Source organism: Kwoniella bestiolae, chromosome 1, assembly GCF_000512585.2.
Source record: "Kwoniella bestiolae CBS 10118 chromosome 1, complete sequence".
Lineage (NCBI taxonomy): Eukaryota > Fungi > Basidiomycota > Tremellomycetes > Tremellales > Cryptococcaceae > Kwoniella > Kwoniella bestiolae.
The window spans coordinates 7,968,125-7,989,389 of NC_089241.1; the positions used below are offsets into that span (position 1 = coordinate 7,968,125).

Here is a 21,265-nt window from a genome sequence, read left to right on the forward strand (position 1 = left end):
ACCGATGGACACAGGACATTACGAGATCATATTCAAGTTGAGAGATGAATACTGGACGGACAAGTGCAGCTACAGCTGCAACTGGCAGGCGGAGAGATGAAGCAGGTGGATCTAGGGGTAATGTGAGTGTTGTAACTCCTCGTTCTATTAAGTCATCCTCCTGGTGTCCTTGAGATCATTTTCAGATCATGGCTGATTGACCGATGTTTTGATAATACTCTGTAGACTCCCGCAGGTGGTGAGTCATTTCCTATTTCTTAAATCTATCATTTGCTCCCAGTCACTCAGCTAATGCTTGATACCGACCCAGGAGCCCGAGCCAAACCACGTAAAAAACCCAAACCATCCCCTTCCCCCTCCCCCTCACCCAGAACAGGACCCATCCCCACTCCCTACTTGGCACTCGCCCCTACACCCATCTCATCCCTATCAGCATCCACAATCGACCATCTAGCAGCCACGGCCGCTGCTTCTTCCTCCAACCTCGTCCTGCCCTCTGCGTACGTTCGCTCATCCCAAGAGAGAAGGAACAGGTCGACACCGAATCTCAATAACACCAGTGAACCTAACGAGGGCGAGGCTGGGGCCGGACCATCTATTAGACCAGGTACAAGTAGACAGCAGAAGTACGTTACCTCCCTTCTCTCTCCTCCAACCATCATACCTGGCGGGACCTCTTCCGCTCCACGGATACAAAACACTCAACCTCCCCCCAACACTAGACGGAGATCAGGTGAAAGGGAAAGACTAAATACAAGAAGATCTCAAGAGAGATTAAGGGAGTTGGTGGTGGGTAATCCAAGTTTGACGTCGTTAGGCCAGCTGGGGCAGATATTGGAATCTGGTCAGTTACCCGAGGAGGAGGAACAGGAGAATGGCCTGGCTCAGGCTCAGCAGGATGCGCAGAATAACGCTCAGAGGAGAAGAAGGAGGATCGTAAGGGGTGAAACTGGGGAGGGGGGGATGAGGAGGAGATTGACGGTTAGTTCGAGAGAGGAGGGAAGAGCATTGGGGCTGGCTAGGGGAGCTAGTATGAGGAGGACTAATGTCTGGGATGGTGCGTCATGTCTCTAACTCCTTCTTCATGGCATACTGGATTAGGTTGTAGCGGTGAGATGCTAATTTCAGCTGTATAATTAGACATCCCAGAGGCCGGCGAACCCCCACCGCCATTCCCATTCCCCACTCCCTCGACCGCTCGTCTGCCCCCCGCATTCGGGACAGCCCCTACCACTTCTCAGTCCGAAGAGAGACCACGTTCCCCTCCACCCTCCTTCGAAATAGCCATTGGTCTCTCTCCTGCACCGTCTCCTGCTCTTCCCTCGACAACTTCCACACCCTCCACTCCTCGAGCATCCCGTCCAGGACTTACAGTAATCACCAATATACCTCAAGTGATCGTCCTGAATACTCCCGAAGAATCACCCTCATCCACGCATTATGCCTCTGCACCTTCATCGCCTACACACACTGTCATTGGATTTGATAATATTCGGGCGTCCGAGAGAGCACGGAGAGAAGAAAGGGATGATAGGAAGGCTTGGAACGAGGATTTGTTAGCTGGATATACGTTGGAAGAGCGAGTTAGGAGGGAGATCGAGCGGAGGAGGGAAAGAGAACCGAGTAGGGAATATGCTCAGGAGGAGGGTACGGGCCAGGAGGGGAGTGAGACGGAGAGTGTGGGGTCGATAGATGGAGAGGAGATAGTTGCTGAACCAGGACCAGGAGATACACTCAGTCCTGCTGAGACTCCGGAAGATACATCAACGGTAGCCCAAACAGAGCCAAGTACGGAGGTTGAAGACTCGACCAAGGCAGAGCCCGCAGCGTCAATCGGTATCCTCGCACCGAATTCTTCCGTCACCTCGAATGAGCAATCATCGACTCCAGATATCGAAACCCCACCTGCCATTGAAGATCGCGCGAGTCCGATGTCACAACCTGATAGAACTCCGGATCAACCCTCTCTAGAACCAGTTTCACATCTGACATCTATCACTGATCAGCCAGAAGACTCGCCTGTACCATCGCAAGCACCCGAAGTCGCTATCGATCATGGTCCAGCTGCGATGCAGGCGAACGAGGATGACAGTACTAGTCATTCTGTGATCAGCGAAGTAAATCCAATCCCGTCAGATATTACAGCAGAGACTCCACTCAAGTCGTCGCTTGAATCCATAACGCCACCTGCCTCCCAACCACCCCCCGAATCACCTCAGTTGAAGCACGATGGCTTTAGCGAAGCGATGAAAGCGAATGTCACACCTAAACGCAGGAAACCCACTCGAAGCTCCACAGTGGACACCGAGATCTCTCCAAATACGAGCTCGTCACTCCATGTGAAACGACTGTCCGTTCCAGAATTCAGCCCCTTTCGACCTCAACTGCACAAAGCTTTCTCGAATGAGCCGCTATTTAGTAAACATGGATGGGATGGTAGTCCTGAACTCGAGGCGCCCGCTCAGCTAGGCAGCATGATCGGCGTCAAGGCTAAGGATGCCAAACAAGACAATATCACACATCAACCAAATGATGTATCCACTCCGAAGGAGGTCCTTCCACCAAGTAGAGAAGCAGCGATGAAGAGGCGAAACTTGGAGAGCAAATCGCCTAAACCCGTCTCGTCCTTCCCTGCTCCACTTAGCTTACCCAAGCCCCAGACGAAGGTGAAGATGATCGAGCAAAAGCCGATCTCCGGTCCTCTGATCAACTTCGATTCTCCCTCCTCATCACCTCCTCATTCGGCGCTGGACGTTCCTCCCTTGACAAACAGGGAGAGAGCGACCTCGACCTCGACATCGACAGATATATCAGCGTTGGCAGCTTCAAGTGCCGAGTTGCTCAGTTTGCTGGAATTGCAAGATGAAATATTGGTGGATAGTGAACCGATAGCTGAGAGTTCAGCTCAGGGGGCTGCTAGGATGGCTAGGAAGCCTCCTCCTCCACCGCCACCACCACCGAAGAGACAGGAACCAATCAGAAGAGTGCCACCACCTCTTCCCAAAACTCAAGCTTCACCTGTGCACTCAAAGAAACAGGAACACGATGACGAGGGATCAATCAAATCCTTGAAAGTAGATAACGCACCTCCACCTAGCTTACCTCGTCGACCACCTCCCCCACCACCACCTCGTCTGAACCTCATACCCAAAATGCCACCCCCATTGCCTCCTCGCCCTACTCCAAATCGAGCTCCTTCATCAGCTTCGACTCCCCTGACTCTATCGGCATCGGCAGACTCAGACGATACTATCAAGGCTTCGTCGCCTATCATTCCGCCGCGTCTCAATCTGACTGGTGTAGGTAATGCCCAAGGACACAACAAGCCGAAGGGACCTAGACCTCGTCCACCGCCTCCCAGGGCTAGACAGACCAACTGGTTCAAGGGGTTCTCGCCGTTCAAGAGTAGCGCTCCTGCAACTTCCCAGGAAGAGCCAACGATTATACCGTCCACCCCAGAGGTTGCTCCACACGCTAGACCAAGCAACGAGCGAGCTCAGACCGACTTCCCACATTTGGTTCCGCCCGCCACTGAGCAAGCGCAGGAAGAAGAGAGGGAAAGAGTCATCGAGAGATCTTCCTCAGCGATGAACCTTGGTACATCTTCACCTTCAACTTCAGAATCGCCCGCTCGATCACCCGAACGTCAAGCTACCTTACCTCTCACCGATGTGGGTCAATCCGCCGAAGATCCAACCAGCCCCTCAGAAGAAAGAAGAGAATGGACCGACCTCGACCTCCTGGTATCTCGTATCCAAGATCTCCCACCAGACCAGCGAGGCGTATATGAAGGATACACCCAAATCTCGCAATTCCTAGGTCCATCGAAATCCCAAGCTGCCTCCCCCGCTGCGCTGGCCAACCTCCTTCCGGGCCTTATCACCGTGGATTCTCGACGGACGACCCCACAGGGCAAAGTGAAGTTGAAGCTCTCCCTGCTGGGGATGAGAGTGACCAAGTGCGGGATATGTTTATCGCAGTTTAAGAGTGGTGAGAAAGGGGTGATGTTGCCTATGTGCAGCCATGTGGGACATGAGAGTTGTGCGAGGAGATGGTTCAGGGAGAGAGGTACTTGTTGGGTTTGTAGGACTGTGTTACCTGAGGAATAAGTCATGGTGTATTAGACTGATTTATACTTGTGGACTATTCTGGATGGACATGTTAGGTGTTATGTTTATGTAGCTTTTAGTGTCTTTCATTCATGTATTCGTATTCGTACACGCAGGGGTGAGCTGGTATGTCATATATTCAGGTCATTTGAATGTTGCTGTACGAAGGGTGTCAAAGCTAAGAAGCTTGCAAAGGTGAGTGGCCTGAGCTCCACGGCATGCATGAGCTGGAGTCTATTGTACCATGGATACATTTACATACATGCGTATCTATCTATCAACCTCGATATCTACAGGACCGTGTGCCACGACTGAATCTTATAATTTGCCGCTCCCTTTCCTTCTCCCTGACCGATTCACTTATGGTCTCGGATCGTCCCATGCAGCTATCGAGTCGTCCTCATCCCCCTGCACATCATATTTCAGTTCCTTATTATGTCGACAGATGCTACCGGACCATATCAAGAATCAGTTAAACCCCTCCATTTCACAGACAAGAAATGAAGTGAAAGAGGAGAGTTCGACCCACCCGCACTTCTGTACTTCCAGGGTATGTTTCGTAGCGAACTCTACCATGTGCGCTGATGATTGGTGGACGTTGTAGAGTAATGCGCCGGTTTCTGCAACATGAAGATGACAGGGGTCAAAAAGATGAACTATTGTAGTTAAACATCAAGTATAATGGTATATCACTCACCCACTCTCGGATCAACAGATACGATCATGATATATGTGTTTTTCGTTAACGGTTCAAGTATGACTGTACAATCGTTGAATTTCGCTTCGAAGCCGTGATACTGCTCGTGATTACGGCTATACGCAGCATATAAGCCACGGTCTCCCTTTTTGCAGTGAATAACCATGATTCAAGACAGCACAAGGAACCAGAGGAGAGTAGAGGTTCTATCACTCACGAACAAGTCTTCTTAAACCCTTTAACAATCTCACTAATCTTCTCGAACCGCTGTTGATCCAATTCCCTCGCTCCGTTATCTATCTCCGCTGTATCCAGATCGCTTGGGTCACAATCCAGTGGAGAACCTGATTTGGCAATTACCAGGAACGTATCTGCCTCGAAGAGGACCGCTTCGACCGCTAGACAGAGGTCTCGGAGGTAGGTTAGGTGGGATGTTATTAGTGAGATGTTGGGTATGAGGGTGTGTATTATTGAGGACCAGGCCTGTTCAGGGGAGGAGTGTCAGCATAATCCGGATGAATTCAATCAATCTCGGTTTATACGTTGCAAGATAGGAAGTTGTTGTACCAATCAACAGTGTCGTGACATCCAAAGTTTTGGAGATAGATAGCTGGAAGATTCGTAGAGAATAATCACTCACCTTGTACAACGACTCATCCCAAATACTAGTCGGAAAACACCTCAAAACCTCCCTAATACTCTCATCTTTCAACTCCTCCCTCACACTCTCATCTACCCTCAACAGATCCGCTTTCCTCTCCTTGAACTTCTTGCGCTGCGGATCCTCCTTATCTATTAGATCCATCTTGTTTATCAATACCCACACTCCTGCCTCGGGCGAGTTCTCCCTAAGGGCAAATAAGATATCCTCGAAGTAACGCAGATCCCCATCCCACTCGTTGGATGTTATATCGAATACGTAGATTAGGACGGCGACGTTGGAGAATATGGTATCTTTTTGGGAGGAGAGGTAGTTGTCTACAAAGGCGTTTTGACCACCGCAGTCCCACAGGTTCTGGCAGTGGTACGATTTCACATCAGCCATCCCGTCCCGTCTACCCTTGTGCGTGGAGACGGCAGGAGTAGAATGTCAAAAGTACAGTATCCTAGTATAGAGATACGAATAATGAGGAAGAACTTACCAGTACCAATCCACCTAGAAATCTCACAGCGGACTGTTCAACATCGATGGTAGCTCCTAATCTCCTTGTATCTCGGGCGGTATAGTTCGAGCTACAGAAATGTGCGCCATGAGCTGACTGAGCTGGGGCAATCATACAGATCACTGCAGCTTACAAGATAACTGATCGCATCGATGTTTTCCCACTCCCTGGATGCAGAGGCATATTAGCTGAAATGGCCAGAAGAGCAAGAGCCAGAGATTGACGAACCTGACTTTCCCATCAACAGGACCTAAAGCACATGAAGAGAGCATCAGCATCGGATGATCATGATTGAGGAGCACGGCTAGTCTGATCACTCTAGCTCACCTTCTTCCTAGCTGGTGTCGACATGGTTGCGTATGGATATGACAGATAAGAAAATCAAGGCGAGTTATCGTTATCGGATAGTCTTGTCTTGGCTCTTCCTCTGCGAAGTTGTATTGATGTCTGCTTGGATATCCCTTGGCGCCAAAGAGATCTGAGCTATAGTTGTATCTGGTCGGTCCGTCCTTCCTGCTGATTTGCATTTATAGATGAGAAATATAGACGATCCATATCTGCTTGTCAATTGAGAGGAGGTTGTTGGTACGAGTGTGATGATGACGAGGGACATGTGAAATTCAGGCACGGTTCATAGCTTGACCCAGCAGCTGCAGCTGCAGGCTCATCGTCATGAAGAGGTGTTGTGTTGCATTGCATCCCATCTCATACCAAACTTATAACAACATCTCATCCACGACATCTCAACCCAGCTACTCGTCCTTTGTGAGAGGATGCTTCTTCCTCGGAAGAGATCATTATTGTCGTAGATCTCGCCACCACCGATTTTATCGGTATCACTATCAGTCACTTCATTACGCTTTCAATCCCTCAACCCTCCCCGTGAAACCTCTTCCCCTCGACTTCTGGCTCCACCACGATGCCCGCTCAGCTACAGAGCAAAAGAGCATGGCTCCTACTTGCAGCTTCTATCACACTGCATATATTTCTACTGGCCAATACGAGGATAATAGGTGATAGGACTTCTATACCACCCGGAAAGAGGTTGATGAGGAGATTGGCTCTTGATGGGAACGATCTCCCAGCGGTCAGTGCTCCTTCCATACCTCACAATAATATCCTCGAATTCAGTGACTGATTCGTTTCTTGTATATAGGAATCATTGCTCGAACTTCCCTACGCAGAATGGTACGACGCCCTCCCAGCAGCCTATCGACCATTCTACATCCTATTCCTCCTGCTGGTCCTGGCATTCTTATTCTCCTTCATTGGAATCTCAGCGTCAGATTTCTTCTGTCCGAATCTGTCTACCATCGCTTCTTACCTTGGACTGAACGAGTCTACAGCGGGAGTGACCTTCCTGGCATTTGGGAATGGTAGTCCGGATGTGTTCAGTACGTTCAGCGCTATGAAGAATGAGACGGTCGGGTTGGCTATTGGAGAGTTACTTGGTGCTGCGAGTTTTAGTGAGTACACCACTTCTCACCTAATTAGGTCGCGGGACTTGAATATCTATCATCTCTGTCGAGAATAATCCTAGATCATATGATGAAGGACCGGTATTGACTCCTGGATAGTCACCTCCATCGTAGTCGGCTCGATAGCATTCATCAAGCCCTTCCATGTACCTCGACACGCCTTCATGCGAGACGTCCTATTCTTCACTTCCGCCGTGCTCCTTCTGGTGGTAGTGCTTCGTGATGGGCATTTAGCATTGTACGAAGCGGGAAGTATGGTTGTACTCTACATAGCCTATGTGGGAGTGGTAGTAGGAGGTAATTGGTGGGCTAGAAGGAGAAGGAAGAGGAGATCTTCCTCACACGAGAACGTCTCTCATCATACTCAAACTCAGACGAACATCAAGTCGCCGCTTCTAGAAGGCTCGGTGAGGAGCAGTAGAAGAAGTTCAGTCTATTCTTCGCCTCATCTATCTCCTATCCCCATCGACGTCAACGAAGAGAATGAGGACGAAGATGCGATTACACTAAATCGAACGCACTCGCCTGGTGAGATGACACCTAGACCACAACTGGGTAGGATGCGATCACACACTTCTGCATCGCACTTGAACACACACGCACACCCTCACCTACATCACCACGATTCGATCGACACGCCCCGAGCGAATTTCTCTTTACTTGGAGCTATAGAATTCAGAGATGTCGTGAATTCCCTACGTAAAGAGTCGAACTCAAGAATAAATAGTCCAGGAAGGGACCGAAGTCCCGCAGAAAGAGAACAGACAGATTACTTCGGTCCAATATCCGCTGTTGGGCATAGGCGATCATCTTCCTACGGATTTGGTGCAGCTCTGGCTTCTTCCTCTCAACAAACACCTAGACGATCAGTATCTACAAAAGGTAGAAAGAGGGCCTCGACACATACTTCTCCCTCTGGTCTAGGTGACGGTAGTAACAGGAGTGTCTCGTCTCCTGCTCACTCTCGTACGCCTATCAACGATGGTGCGGCAAGCACATCTACAGAACCGAATCCATGGGAAGACCAGCAAGGTAATCCACCAGCAGCACCGCTGTCTAACCAATTGACCGTACCGAAACCGTCTCGACCAAAGGTCATCATCCCCTCCTCGGAACAACGAGTCCACCTATCGAAACCCAGTGTACCCTCCATATCTATCGTCGATCCTCTAGGAAACACAGATATCCCTCCGCCAGTGGATACCCCTCCGATCCAAACCCCGCCATTAAAATTCATCAAGAAGCAGGAATCGAGATTTAGAGTGAGGAGGAGATCAAAGTTGATACTCAGAGTGCTGTTCCCGTCGTTACATTCCTTCAAGCATAAATCGTGGATCGGAATGATACTGGCCATAACGTCAGTCCCTGCGATCCTGGTTTTGACATTAACATTACCAGTAGTGGACGATGGGAATAATGGTCAAGAGCAAGAAGGAGGGGTAGCGTTGCCTATAACAGAGGAAGAAGCATTGAATGATCCCGAGATGGGATACTCAGTGAACCAAGAGGAGGAAGAGGAGGGATATTCACCTACAGAGGGTGGGAGTGAGATGGACGAGGAATCTGATAGACTACTGAACCCCGGAATAGGAGAGGAGTTACATCATCTGGTAGACCACGGGTTCTCGCCTCTCCATTCACCCCTCGGGCGAATATCCCACGGATCATTGAGGAGGTTGAACTCCCGTGGATCATTAGGTCGTTTCAATTCTGGGGTGGGTGGGGAGATCGCTTTGGAGGGTGATGAGTTCGATGAAGATGGGGAGGAGGGGCAGACGAAAGAAGAGGAAGAGATGTATGAGCGGATGGAAGAAGAGCGGGGATTGGAGTTTAATAAGTGGTTGACTGCTACGCAGTGTGTGCTCGGACCGGCTTTCTGCGTTTTTGTCACTTTTAGTGAGTACACATCTCTTCCGTCAAATCATACCTTTTTCAAGCATAACTACTTGCCTGATTGATTTCGAACGAGAGATTGGTCAACGTATCACTATAGTTTTGCATAGCTAACGACGATTTACGTTCAGACGAACAATCATACTTCCTTTGGGTCTTACTCTCCTCTCTTATCGTCGGAGGTATTGCAGCGGGCTTGACATTGTATTACGCCACCGATGGATCATCGTATACTTGGAGATTGGTTAGATGTTTCTGTGGATTCACGTGCAGTATGGTGTGGATAGCTGCTATTGCTGATGAGGTCGTGGGGGTACTGAATGTGAGTGAATACCTGACGAGGGTGGCTTAAGCTTCACAAAGGGAGTGCTTCAGGCGGACACTGATGTGTCTATCATCCTCATTAGACTGTCGGCGAAATATTGGGTCTGAGTGATGCGATCATCGGATTGACCAGTGAGCATCATTTATACTCAACATACATGAGGGGAGCGCTTGTACTGACGGTGATATTCGATCCAGTCTTCGCTGTGGGGAACAGTCTTGCAGACTTGGTAGCGAATGTGACGGTAGCTCAGTTCGCCCCTGCTATGGCCTACGCAGCGTGCTTCGGAGGACCGTAAGTCCATTTCACTTTCGTCTTCACCCTACCAATGACCCCTGTACCTCCCTCTCTTTTCACCGCATGAGTTCTCTGTACTTATGTTACGAGCCATGGTACACCGAGCTGACCCCATTCGTACTTAGAATGCTTAACCTCCTCCTCGGAGTAGGCGGCTCAGGAACCTACCACATCCTATTCAACAGCGGCTCAACCCGTCAACCCGTCACGATTCACTTCTCACCCACACTTTGGGTCTCGGCCGGAGGATTGATCTTGATCCTTATGACGACGGCTATAGTGGTACCCTTGAATAATTACCTGATAGATCGTCGTTGGGCTACTTGTTTGATTGTTGCTTATGTGGTTTTGATGTGCGTTAATGTTGGGGTGGAAATTAAGACTGGTAGGTATTGATTGACCTGTTGGAGTTATTCTACGGTATACATGGTTGATTTTTGAACACTGTACTGTTCTGTTGTATCATAATGTACTAGTCGAATTTTTAGGGGTGTCATCATAGTCTATACATCAAGAAATGAAGTACTGTATGGCGTTTAGTACCCCAGCTCGATACTACCTTTAGATATAAGTCAGATCCTGGGGAAATTTATCCCTCGGTATCACCGATATCGAAAGCCTGTCGGATTCCCCCATTCCTGCTGATCACGATCGTTGGATTGCCACAATCATGTTAAGGTGCTTGCAATAAACCCACGTTGCATATAAATGCCTTTGCGACCAGTCCCCATTGATGTCATGCCGCGACAATGACTCGAAGAGACTTTGATCTCCGACTTGAATCTGCAGAAAGGACCGTCACCTTTGATCTTTGCAAAGCAGTGCTGACAGGGTTCTGCCATCAGCTGAGACGGTGGGTACATATATATATGAATGTATGTACGTTCAGTGCGATCACCTCTTTTCAGATCATTGTCCTCTTCTCTTCCCTTACGCAACGTAGTCTGACAATAGCCACAGCTAGCACTACAAACCATGAACTCAAATGGACATCCACGATTCTTCCCTGCATCCCGGACAGATGAGTACCCTGACTTTCCCGCATCCACTTTTGTCCCCGATCCCAGCCAATACGGGCTTGGTCATACGACCTATGCACATACCCTGGCTCAACCCCCAATGAGCGCGTCGCTTGATCCCCTCCCGCTGCTGGAAATGACCGGTGACAACAACTACCCTGATGCCCAACATTGGGTTGGGTGGCAGCCCTCGACGGGCTATCAACCTACATGGCGAGGATCCGACGTTGGATCAGTCCGACCCCCTCTTGAAGCGCACAAACACGGAGATACAGGCGATTCGAGGTCTGAAGAGCCCCTGGGAGTGGGTAAGCGAAAAGCAGGTAGACCAAGAGTGAGTAAGAGTGTCTCCTGCCGCGTAATGGTCATTATGGGGAGTGAAATACAGCATATTGATACTGCACTTGTTAAGATGTCCTCGGTGTCCGTTGACAACGCGAGTCAAGAAGAAAGGAGGAGATTCCATGGTAACTAGATCAACGGGCAAGCACAAAATGAAAGAGATATACTGATGACTGTGAACTCATCGGAACAGTAAGAAACGCTGGCAGATCCTACAGAAAACGTCAGAAAGAGCATACCACTCGATTGACGCGTGATCTCGCCGCTCGTAATGTCCAGTTAGATTCTGCGAAGCGCCAAATCAAGTATCTCCAAGAGCTTTTATCCTCAAATGGCATTCCATACGACAATCGGTTCTGTGCTGACATTGATGGTCAAGATGAAGAACAGACTTTTGAGTAGAGAGGGTAGGTGTGTTGTTGCGCTTACCTGTCTTTAGGCCCCTTGCAGTGATGCAGTCAGAGGGAGGATCAGTAAGATACTGTATGCATACAATGACTGGTGCTACGATGACTATGATACAGGTTGATCCATCAAGATGATCATGCGGAATTGGGATTGTTTGTCTATGCTCTGGCATTCCAAAACACGAGACAGTACTAAAACTTGAGGTGCATCAAGAGACTGTGGATGGTACTAAAATTTGACCTTGATGATCAATGCAACAATGTTGAATGAGTTTGATTATCGGAACAAGACTGCTGAATGTTTGTATGATGAGCTGAGCGCACTCATGTCGATTGGCCAATCTTCACATCGGTGGTCGGGCTGTGGGAGCAATCTTAACCTTCCCCATCGGTGTTCCACTCCCACTCAGTCCTCCAAGCCCTCCTAAACTATTCTGCTGACCAGGTAGACCGAAACTACTCTGACTGGGTGAGTTCCATATATCCCCACCGGCATTCCCATCCAACCTCTCCTCAACGTCCATCTCCCATTTATCCTCATTCTCCTCTTGTTTGGTGGTATCCTCCACCTCGACCCTCACACCACCTTCATCCAGTATCACTTCCTTTCCACCCTTCTGTCTTCCCTGACCATTCAACGCCAATGCCTCCAGAGCTCTCTGTAGATCCTCAGCGAGGGTCGAGGTGTTCGGACCTTCTTCGGCGATTGGTTCCCACCCTTCTGGAGGGGAGCCGGGAGGGGAGATGAGGAAATTGTGTGGTAGTGCCGGGGGTGCGAGGTGAAAAGAGGCGGGGTCGGGATTGAGCGGAGTTGGGGAAAGGTAGTGCAGTCGGAGGATCAACCTGGGAGTGGAAGTTAGCCAGACCATTCACACAAAGAGATACGTCGACGACGATAAGTCTCAGTAATCGTCGAGGAGCTCTCCAAGACGATTTACCAGATAAGGCATGTAGGATCGTAGTCTAAAGAAGACACTCAACTCACTCGTTTGACTTGAGAATTTCAGACTGCCTTTTACTCCTCCTCTTACTTCTCGGTGTAAAGTACCCATCTTCTCCTTTATTCTGTTCGACCTGCCCATCCTGGCCCCCACTTTGATTCCGCTGCTCTTCTTGATTCTGTTCATCGCCACCAGGACTAGGCGTTAAATCCAACTTCAGCCAATCCCCCTCCTTCTTAGCTCTCTCAGCATCTTCGTTACTCGCAAATACCACTATCACCCTACCGAACCCCTTGACAGGAGCCCAATGGACTATATCGCCGAATAGGCCATAATGGTCTTTGAGGAGGGATAAGATGGGCGGAGAGAATAATGCCTGGTTGGGGAGAAGAAGGGCGAGGGTGTTGGTTTCTTCTTGTGGGGGGTCGAGGGGTGGGGGTGGAGGGATCGATATGAGGTCGGGTGAGGATGGCATTGTACTGTGTTTATGCTGTTGGGAGATCGAGGTCGAAAGTAAAGATGAACAGGACGAAGAAGAGAGATTGATAGATGAACTGCGGTTGCGAGTTGAGTGAGTGATGCACAGGCACACTTTGAGACACGTGGGAAACACGTCATAATCCAGATAGAGTGGAGGTTGGTCCGTGCATTCCCATCTTTGCAGATGATAAGATCAAGATGAAAGCTCACCATCATCATCAACGTTGACTTGAAGTCACTAATCAGTTCACACACGCCATGGACAAAACAGCTCTCTTGATTATAGACGTACAGTACGACTTCCTCCCTCTCTCCGGGTCACTCGCAGTACCAGATGGTCAAGCTATCTTACCTGTGATCAACGATTTGTTGGACAAGAATAAATGGGATTGGCCAGTGATAGTCGCAAGTCAGGTAAGCTGTATTCCTGATTCTCGTCCGTACAATCATACAGCTTATGATTTCGAGGAAATAGGACTACCACCCAAAAGGACACATATCATTCGCATCCACTCATCCACCACATAAACCATTCGACCCTCTTCTCGTGAGAGACGCTAGGGGAACAACGTATCAGCAAACGCTATGGCCCGATCACTGTATACAGGGCACGAAAGGTACAGAGATAGAGGAGAGTGTCAAACAGAGACTGCAAGAATGGGGAGCAAAAGTAAGGCTTGCGAGAAAGGTATGTCCCTGTTCCTACATCCAAACTATCTGATCCAGTGCGACCAAACTGACACGCTGTGATGAACAGGGAACACACATGAAGCTCGAGGCTTACTCAGCATTCGAAGGATATATAACCGAGTTTCAAAGACCAGCCGAACCGACGGCAGAATGGAGTGAAGCTCATCCAGGAGATCAAAAACTCCCCGCGGCAGGTCCGTTAAGTACGTATCTGAGGAATCACGGCGTAGAAAAAGTGGTGATAGTCGGTTTGGCTACCGACTTCTGGTGAGATGACATGTCCACCTTGAAGTAAGCGAACAATGATCATACGCTGACCTATCGATCCAGTGTTTTGCAAACTGCCTTATCGGCTCTCTCGGCATCGTTCCGCACTTTGGTCCTCGGCCCTGCGATCAGAGGAATATCACCCGAGGACACTCAAAAAGCTCTCGAAAAGGTCAAACATCTGGGCGGTGAAGTGATAGATCAAGCTGAAGAGAACTGGAAACCCGGGATGGAACGCTGGTGTAAATCATGAACCAAGGAAAATCGATGGATATATGTGATGTTACGGAGCCTGAACAAGCACTAGCCTATCACACATTTCTAGAGCGATTCAGAGTCAAGGAGGGATCCGGCTATCTGGGAGATCGTTCTCTAGCAATAACCTTGGCCCAACCTCTTTCTCCTGGCTTGCTCCAGCACATCATTTTGAAGCTTTTTAAGGGAAATCATTCCGGTCAGTTGAAAAGTCGAGTTGGAAATAGCGTCCAAACGGGCCTCATCTAGGATCAGTATTTCTCGTCGTTAGCGATATCCGTGCGACAAATAGCAGATATGCAACGCACCAGCAATACCGACTCCCTCGTTGTTGTAGATCTGCGAGGAACCACCAGGAATCGCAAAATCGGTAGATGCCTGAAACATCAGGTCAGTTGACGAAAGAATTAGCAAAACGCCGTTCTTCGGCTGCCGGTCTCTTTCACAGTCCACAGGTTGAGCGATCGAATCTGACCCGTACCCAGCAATCTAAAGACAAACCCAAAATGTGCACCGAACTTACCTCTGGAGTGCCCTTGAGGGCATTATGAGTGGTAAGCAGCTCTCCGTACTCGAGTAGCATTGCAGCATGTTGTGTCACGGCATCCCGGATCTTTTCCTCAAGTGTCATGACAGGTTTTGATCCTCGACCCGTGGATCTGTCTCGCTTCTTAGTCTTGGACACACCGGCATTAGAAGTCAAGGGGATTGTGTTGTGGCGAACTGTTTGTTTTCCCATCCTCATACGCGGTCTATCCTCACCCGAGATCGATCGCAGAAGACTATCCCCATTCACTGGTGTGCCAAGAGGAGTCATATCTTGAGGCTGTGGGCATTGGCTGTAGGTAAGGTCTTGAGAGGTCGACTTTGCACTGGAGTGTTCCAACGACTCGCCTGCACTCATACTCGGGTACTCTTCCAAGGGGAGATTGACCTGTGGCAACAATGCCTCAGTTGGTTGCCAAGAGGTTTCAGTTCGAGCAGTGTTGTCGTCCGTGCTGAAGACCGATGTGGGGGTCTCAATCTAAGAGAGAAGAGGATCATAATACGCAGAAATGTCATATCAATTGTCATTCGGACAGCCTGAGGTGGTGTTTGGGTATTCTATTGAATTTTCTTCGTGGTTTTGTGCATCCGGCGCAATGGAAGCATTGTAGGAGCTTCCCGGGAAAACAATCCTGTCGAAGTGCATGTAAGTTTGATTTGCCGCACCAGGCTGCGGGATTGAATCATCTACAATCGCAAGTTGTGAGTAGAAGTGGCCCCAATCGGAGGGGAACTCCCCCTCTGCGAAACTATCGTCATAGCCACTCATAGCTGTATTGTAAATTGTATTGTCTGTTCTTGAGTTGCAATGCTTGCTATGGTGTCAGAATAGTATACACGGCAAGATAGGAACGAAGTGGCGACCTACTTCAACAGACTCATGATATATGGTGGGGTGACAGCTTGGACATTCTCGTAAAAGAAGGTCCTATACAAAGGATAATCGGTCCGTTGTACCTCAAGTTTCAAGGATGAGTGTTTAAGGTTTGTACAGGGTTATTGATACAGTATATGCGCGAGGGGGTTAAACCTAAAATCGTTTCACTATGAGATTACAGTTCATGAATTGAAGGTTGTTGGAGCTCTTTGACTAACATATCATATCACCCAACAATTGAGTTTTCGACTCACTGCCCCAGGTCAGAAGTATCGTCCATGGAAGGAGCTAGATAGAGTGATCCCTTACAGTAAATGTTTATTGCAAAACGCCATATGATTTTTATCGCTTTCGCTATTTCGCTAAGAACCTTCGCATCTGATTCAGAGTATTTCACATTCGGAAATATCTACCAGAATGACACTCGATCATACGGTCTTTACTAAAAAGACACCCGCGTCGTTTATCTATCACAGTATAACAGAATGGCATCGATCCTAACAGTGAACACTTGTTTCGCATTGGGCGGTCGTTCTATCTGATACTCATTGGCTGAACTTGCTTGAGCAAAGCAGACCGCCGCTTCCACATCATCCGGGAGGACAGTTCCCATTTCTCCCCTCCCCTCAACCATACAAGTAAAAGATCACTGGCCCTTCTTTCCCAATTTGAGTAGAACGTTATAAACTGGTCTACTTGCAGAGATCGTGCCAAGCCGCCTGCCGGCCGACTAGACATCTTGGTACCCAGGCTTAAGATGAAAATGAAGCTCGACGGAGAACAAGGCAACTCGTAACTTATCAGTTGTCAGCTGCGGCAGATGGCCCACAATTGACGTTGCTCCCAAAGGATGTCATTCTAGTAAGACGAATGTCGTCTCAGTACAGTAAAGTGATGCCACCAATAAACATTTATGTAAGAACCGGTGACCCAGATGTCATTCTACAGTAGTGGATATCTCTTGTCGCCTCTGACTTCACAAGTACAGCCAATAATCAACTAAAGGCTCAAATGATGAGGGCGTGTTTGTTGTGCAGCTGTATCGCTCGCGAGCAGATGCATCGTGCGTTGTAGCACATTGAACCTCTACGGTATTTATGGATCCTTGGCCATTGTGATCTCTTGATCGAGGTCCTGATTGTCCTTCTTCAGTGCTTCTATGCGACCTCTAAGAGTCGATATGGCTGCCTGATCACCTAGAATGGTAGACTCCACTATGTAGTCAATGTGCGGAAATACATAGACGTCATGTACCACTTACCGTTCCAATCGAGATGTTCGCGCCGCTCGCGCCGGCGTAGAACTGTCGGTATGCCCTGGGCGCACGAAACGAAGTCGCATCATCAGCCTCTCAGACTTTTTATCATGTTGAGGACAAATGTCGAAGTGTGGGATATTGTGAGCAGTGTCCTCGTCACCCCGTTCGCCATCCTGTGTTAGGCCACATAAACGTGTATTCCCAACCTACAGTGATTCCCTTCGCCGCAAGTGATGCTCTGAGTGTACGATCTTTTCCTTGAGTCTGTTCGATTAACGAACAATACTCGTGATGTAGTCGGCCGTAGAACGTATTTCTGCCGAGAGCCCACACAGTATTGGAGGATCTATCAACTCCATCGGTCTTCGTCAATCGAGACCTCAGTATCTCGATTGTATGATTAGCCGAACGGATGTAACTTCTGATCTCGTCGTGATTCTCTGCAGTGGGGTCTGTGGCAACGATAAGCCCCGACCCTGGTCATTGTTCACCTCCAATATCGGTTTGGGGCCAGTTTGTTATCTGGTAATCGATCCCACTTACCACCTTGATATCCCTTGGCTCCGGATCGCGATGATCGCTGCTGTGACAGAGAGTCTACTTGGCGGGTCAAATCCTCTCTCTCGGCCTTGACTTTTGTCCAACGTGCCATCAGAGACTCGGTACTCTCGGGTATCTTTCCGTTCTGTTTTGTTACTTTGCCTTTGGATACCTTGGTGTCCGCAGTCTGATCTGGTGAACCAGTCGAGATCAGATTGATCAGCAGGCTGCGACATGTAAGTTAGCAGTTGGCACGTACCACGCGAATGGCTTTTTGCAGTCTTTCTCCCACCCCGCGGCACATTCTGACTTTGAATCGGTGTCTCGGTTCCTCGCTGAAGAATCGCTCCTGCATCAGGTCGCTCACAGTTGGTTCCAGGAGAATGGCATGACAATGTGCTCTCATGGTCTGCAACGGCACTCTGCCCTGTCGATACATGGTGAAGACCCTCCGAGTCCGAAGCATCAATTTGGAACATTTGGCCTGGAGTGTTTAATACATCAAACCTTTCGGACTTGTTGTGGCTGTTTTGGGTGTGTTGGGAATCGAGTGAGAGGTAGGGATCAATATGTGGTTGTACTTCACTGCGGTCGGGATCGGGCGGAATAAGATCTTTCACCATTTCCCACCATGGGTCTTCATCAACAAAGTCATCAGAGTATGGCTGGGATTGGTGTACCAGAGTGATCGGCGTGTGTGAAGCGACAGCACACCTTTGAGATTGTGAATCCCTAGACGGTACCATAATTGTTGGACTGAAATCAAGCTGATCGAGTTCAAGATTTGAAGACTGATATCCCATGAATGCAGAGTGATCGGTCTCATTCGTAGCTGCGTGGTGCGCCACGCCCTGATGATCATCATAGGAGATCAATGGGGTGGCGAGGAGCTCAAGGCTGGTGCATGAATGTTCGGGAAGACCAAGGACTTGATGGACCCCCGCGTCCATGTCATCCAGTTCCACTGGACAACCATCTTCCTTTGAACGCCCAAGCATCGTGATTTGGGTGTGAACAGCGGCTTGAGTTCGAGGTAGCCTAATATATATATCGATTTCAAGTTGTCCAGAATCGAACTGAAGGTTTGTGAATTTCGAAGACGCATTCATACCTTCGAGTAGCTGCACTCGCGATACAGCTTGATTGTGGCCCCATCAGATCCTTTTAGCCAAAAGTTCGTACGCTCTTTTCATCCGTCAGATCCGAGAAAATGGAGGTCTGGCTATGGCGATGAGACGTTCACAGCACGGCATCGTAGTCTTGTCTATCTTCATCGGTGGGATATAGGCGAGGTGCTATGGACGATGCTTTTAGATTTCAGATTTGCACTGCAAGGCTTCCTCTCAGCCAGAAAATTCCACCTACTTATGGAAAAATCCTAAGACCCACCAAGGTCTTGCGTATTCAGGGCAATCATGACTTTGAACAGCTACGTCGCCATTATAAAGCGTGCGAGTATGACTATCACATCGAGTGCAAATCAACAAAAATGTATTTTTCTGTTCTCCCTTAGCGGTGGCTTGTGGAGGCAGTCTCACTTACACCGTGCCGAACCGCGCAGTCTTTCGCCAAGGGAAGACGATATGATTTCATGAACAACCAGTATACATCGCTTTTTACCTGCCGCCCATTATGCCACTGACCGCTCCAGACCTTCCTTTGAGTTTCAACTCACAGCTCAACAGTACTCTGATTCCCATCAGACTTCACATCAAGCTCTTCTATCCTCCCAACACTGCAAGGTACATCGTATAATTTCTGGATCTCCTTGTCATACTCTTTGATAGTTCGGTGGAGCTGTTGATTGCGTTTCTGTAATGTGTCTACGTGCGGATCCTCTGAAACATCAAACCCTAGATCAATGCAATTATTCAAGCCAAGACACGTCGTGAGGACAAACATACTAGATATGACTTTTCCAACACGACGCCAATATTTGTCTAACGTATCACCTTGCTCCTAAATGAGGGACAAAATGTGACTTGTCAGTACTTTCAGCAAGAATCCGCTTTCAGGAGATCCAAAGGTCTCCCGCCACAAATACAAGCGTATGCCTCAAACTCCTGGCGCCCTTCCTCATCATCATTGCTGAGACCCATCACTGTTGGTGGAAACATGCTCCTTATCACGACACGACTCTAGCTGCAGATAAAGCGTCAACACTCACCCCCTGACCTCTCTCTTCCCGCAGGGCTTTTATATGCCTTTTTCTTCCTTCTAACTTTGTTTTGAGCTCAGTATTTTCCGCCGTTACCTCGGCTTCCCTCACAGCTCGTGGCTTTGGCTTGGATTTACTGGTCGAACTTTTGCTGTCGTCCATTGAGCTCTTCCCGGACGAAAGTTGCGATTCGGCGATTCTGCTGGATAAACGACGTTTTCTTGCTCTCATGGCGTTGGTCGCTTTCCATATCGACTTTGGGTTATTTTCAGCCGGATCTACTCTCAAGATCAGCGTGCAGATCGCCATATAATCGCTAAGCCTGCCGAACTATCATACTTATACCCACCCGGAAGATTTGATTCGGTTCTACGTATATTAACTGATTGCCTTCTCGCTTCCACCCTCAATGCCTGCCACTCCTTTGTCACAGCTTGCCACCTGTTGAACAGCTGCTCCGCCGGCTGGACATTCCATGGCTCTCCTTATTCACAGTGGTACCAGTCAGCGAGTCTACTACATTGTTGGAAATTCGAACGTCAAAGCCGAACGGATCAAATTTCCTCACTAGACATCCCACCATTTTCACCCTCCTCACTTGATGCCTCTCTCTCTTCATCTTGCTCTTCCTGAGAATTGGTCCCCAGATCACCTGACGTCCATCCACTGGAGTGATCCTATACGATAAACACCTACTATCAGCTTGCACTTTCAAGGGACAGAACATGCGATCACAGCACACAGCGCTGCTTACTGATGGAACTCCGCCGCCACTTTGCCAGCTCGGAGTCGGGTGGAGATAGTCGGGGTCGGCATCTTCCACGGCCTCACACATTGGCTTTTGGTAAAAAGTGTGCTCAGCGGGCGCGGCCAACAGTCTCTGGATCGTAGGATCTGATTTGAGGAAATCATATTGACCAGGGGGCACATTGACAAAATCGCCAGCCGGTGATGCGATTGAAATTGCAGAGTTGTCAATATGGGGACCTTCCCCAAGAGATTGCGACATAGGTAAAATAGAGGATGACATGTTGCTCATGTGGTAACCTCCAACATTTCTATGAGTGCCAGAATACTCTTGTGTAAAGCCTGAGTAGTTTGAGCCGACCGGTTCTGCGACATGACCAACTGTACTATCGTTCTGATACGTCCATTGTGTGACTTCGGTAACAGGCAGAGGTCTCCCCGCGTTGAACTGAAAGGCAGGTAGTTGATCACGCTGGACGTCGAGGTCGGGATGGTTCATTGGATATTGTACGGTATCATAATCCCCGGTAGGATTATATTGAGCATTTGCAGAGGTTGCAAAGATATCAGGATACGTTCCCTGTTCAGAATAGAGCTGTTGCTGCGTTGGGCTGGTGTACGATTCGCGAGGCGGGTGATGGTCCGCTGAGTAGCCTTGTGATTCATCAGGATAAGGGTTGTAACCCATGTGGTTGGTGGGCCAGTTGTTCTGCCCATACCCGTATGAGTTATCGCGGCGGTCGTTCATTCTATGTACTGACTGAATCAAGGTACTT

The 21,265-nt window shown here is 48.9% G+C and overlaps 9 protein-coding genes across 9 annotated transcripts; 4 read left to right on the forward strand and 5 right to left on the reverse strand.

Annotated features, from left to right (window-relative positions):
- Positions 1 to 44: 44 nt before the first annotated feature.
- Positions 45 to 4,109, forward strand: I302_102985 (uncharacterized protein; the record flags this gene model as incomplete). Its single annotated transcript, XM_019188354.1, has 4 exons — positions 45 to 122; positions 226 to 238; positions 311 to 1,057; positions 1,141 to 4,109. 4 exons carry the CDS (start codon positions 45 to 47, stop codon positions 4,107 to 4,109), a joined length of 3,807 nt encoding a protein of 1,268 aa, XP_019051232.1.
- Positions 4,110 to 4,469: 360 nt separating this feature from the next.
- On the reverse strand, positions 4,470 to 6,320 carry I302_102986 (uncharacterized protein; the record flags this gene model as incomplete). The annotated part of the gene is made up of 9 exons (XM_065869595.1): positions 4,470 to 4,557; positions 4,639 to 4,729; positions 4,807 to 4,922; positions 5,024 to 5,289; positions 5,447 to 5,821; positions 5,949 to 6,039; positions 6,103 to 6,136; positions 6,198 to 6,219; positions 6,297 to 6,320. 9 exons carry the CDS (start codon positions 6,318 to 6,320, stop codon positions 4,470 to 4,472), a joined length of 1,107 nt encoding a protein of 368 aa, XP_065725667.1.
- Positions 6,321 to 6,888: 568 nt separating this feature from the next.
- I302_102987 (uncharacterized protein) lies at positions 6,889 to 10,358 on the forward strand (the record flags this gene model as incomplete). Its single annotated transcript, XM_019188356.1, has 7 exons — positions 6,889 to 7,056; positions 7,126 to 7,435; positions 7,547 to 9,343; positions 9,472 to 9,662; positions 9,748 to 9,796; positions 9,863 to 9,959; positions 10,088 to 10,358. 7 exons carry the CDS (start codon positions 6,889 to 6,891, stop codon positions 10,356 to 10,358), a joined length of 2,883 nt encoding a protein of 960 aa, XP_019051234.1.
- A 579-nt stretch (positions 10,359 to 10,937) lies between these two features.
- Positions 10,938 to 11,456, forward strand: I302_102988 (uncharacterized protein; the record flags this gene model as incomplete). The annotated part of the gene is made up of 2 exons (XM_019188357.1): positions 10,938 to 11,315; positions 11,394 to 11,456. 2 exons carry the CDS (start codon positions 10,938 to 10,940, stop codon positions 11,454 to 11,456), a joined length of 441 nt encoding a protein of 146 aa, XP_019051235.1.
- A 618-nt stretch (positions 11,457 to 12,074) lies between these two features.
- On the reverse strand, positions 12,075 to 13,146 carry I302_102989 (uncharacterized protein; the record flags this gene model as incomplete). Its single annotated transcript, XM_019188358.1, has 2 exons — positions 12,075 to 12,573; positions 12,716 to 13,146. 2 exons carry the CDS (start codon positions 13,144 to 13,146, stop codon positions 12,075 to 12,077), a joined length of 930 nt encoding a protein of 309 aa, XP_019051236.1.
- Positions 13,147 to 13,409: 263 nt separating this feature from the next.
- On the forward strand, positions 13,410 to 14,361 carry I302_102990 (uncharacterized protein; the record flags this gene model as incomplete). The annotated part of the gene is made up of 4 exons (XM_065869596.1): positions 13,410 to 13,565; positions 13,627 to 13,839; positions 13,909 to 14,108; positions 14,172 to 14,361. The coding sequence occupies 4 exons, from the start codon at positions 13,410 to 13,412 to the stop codon at positions 14,359 to 14,361; spliced, it is 759 nt and encodes a 252-aa protein (XP_065725668.1).
- Positions 14,362 to 14,480: 119 nt separating this feature from the next.
- I302_102991 (uncharacterized protein) lies at positions 14,481 to 15,180 on the reverse strand (the record flags this gene model as incomplete). Its single annotated transcript, XM_019188360.1, has 3 exons — positions 14,481 to 14,608; positions 14,672 to 14,741; positions 14,887 to 15,180. 3 exons carry the CDS (start codon positions 15,178 to 15,180, stop codon positions 14,481 to 14,483), a joined length of 492 nt encoding a protein of 163 aa, XP_019051238.1.
- Positions 15,181 to 16,881: 1,701 nt separating this feature from the next.
- Positions 16,882 to 18,582, reverse strand: I302_102992 (uncharacterized protein; the record flags this gene model as incomplete). Its single annotated transcript, XM_019188361.1, has 5 exons — positions 16,882 to 16,974; positions 17,048 to 17,089; positions 17,255 to 17,496; positions 17,588 to 17,776; positions 17,844 to 18,582. 5 exons carry the CDS (start codon positions 18,580 to 18,582, stop codon positions 16,882 to 16,884), a joined length of 1,305 nt encoding a protein of 434 aa, XP_019051239.1.
- A 673-nt stretch (positions 18,583 to 19,255) lies between these two features.
- Positions 19,256 to 21,237, reverse strand: I302_102993 (uncharacterized protein; the record flags this gene model as incomplete). The annotated part of the gene is made up of 6 exons (XM_019188362.1): positions 19,256 to 19,422; positions 19,489 to 19,543; positions 19,752 to 20,020; positions 20,092 to 20,226; positions 20,311 to 20,419; positions 20,497 to 21,237. The coding sequence occupies 6 exons, from the start codon at positions 21,235 to 21,237 to the stop codon at positions 19,256 to 19,258; spliced, it is 1,476 nt and encodes a 491-aa protein (XP_019051240.1).
- Between the last annotated feature and the right edge of the window lie 28 nt (positions 21,238 to 21,265).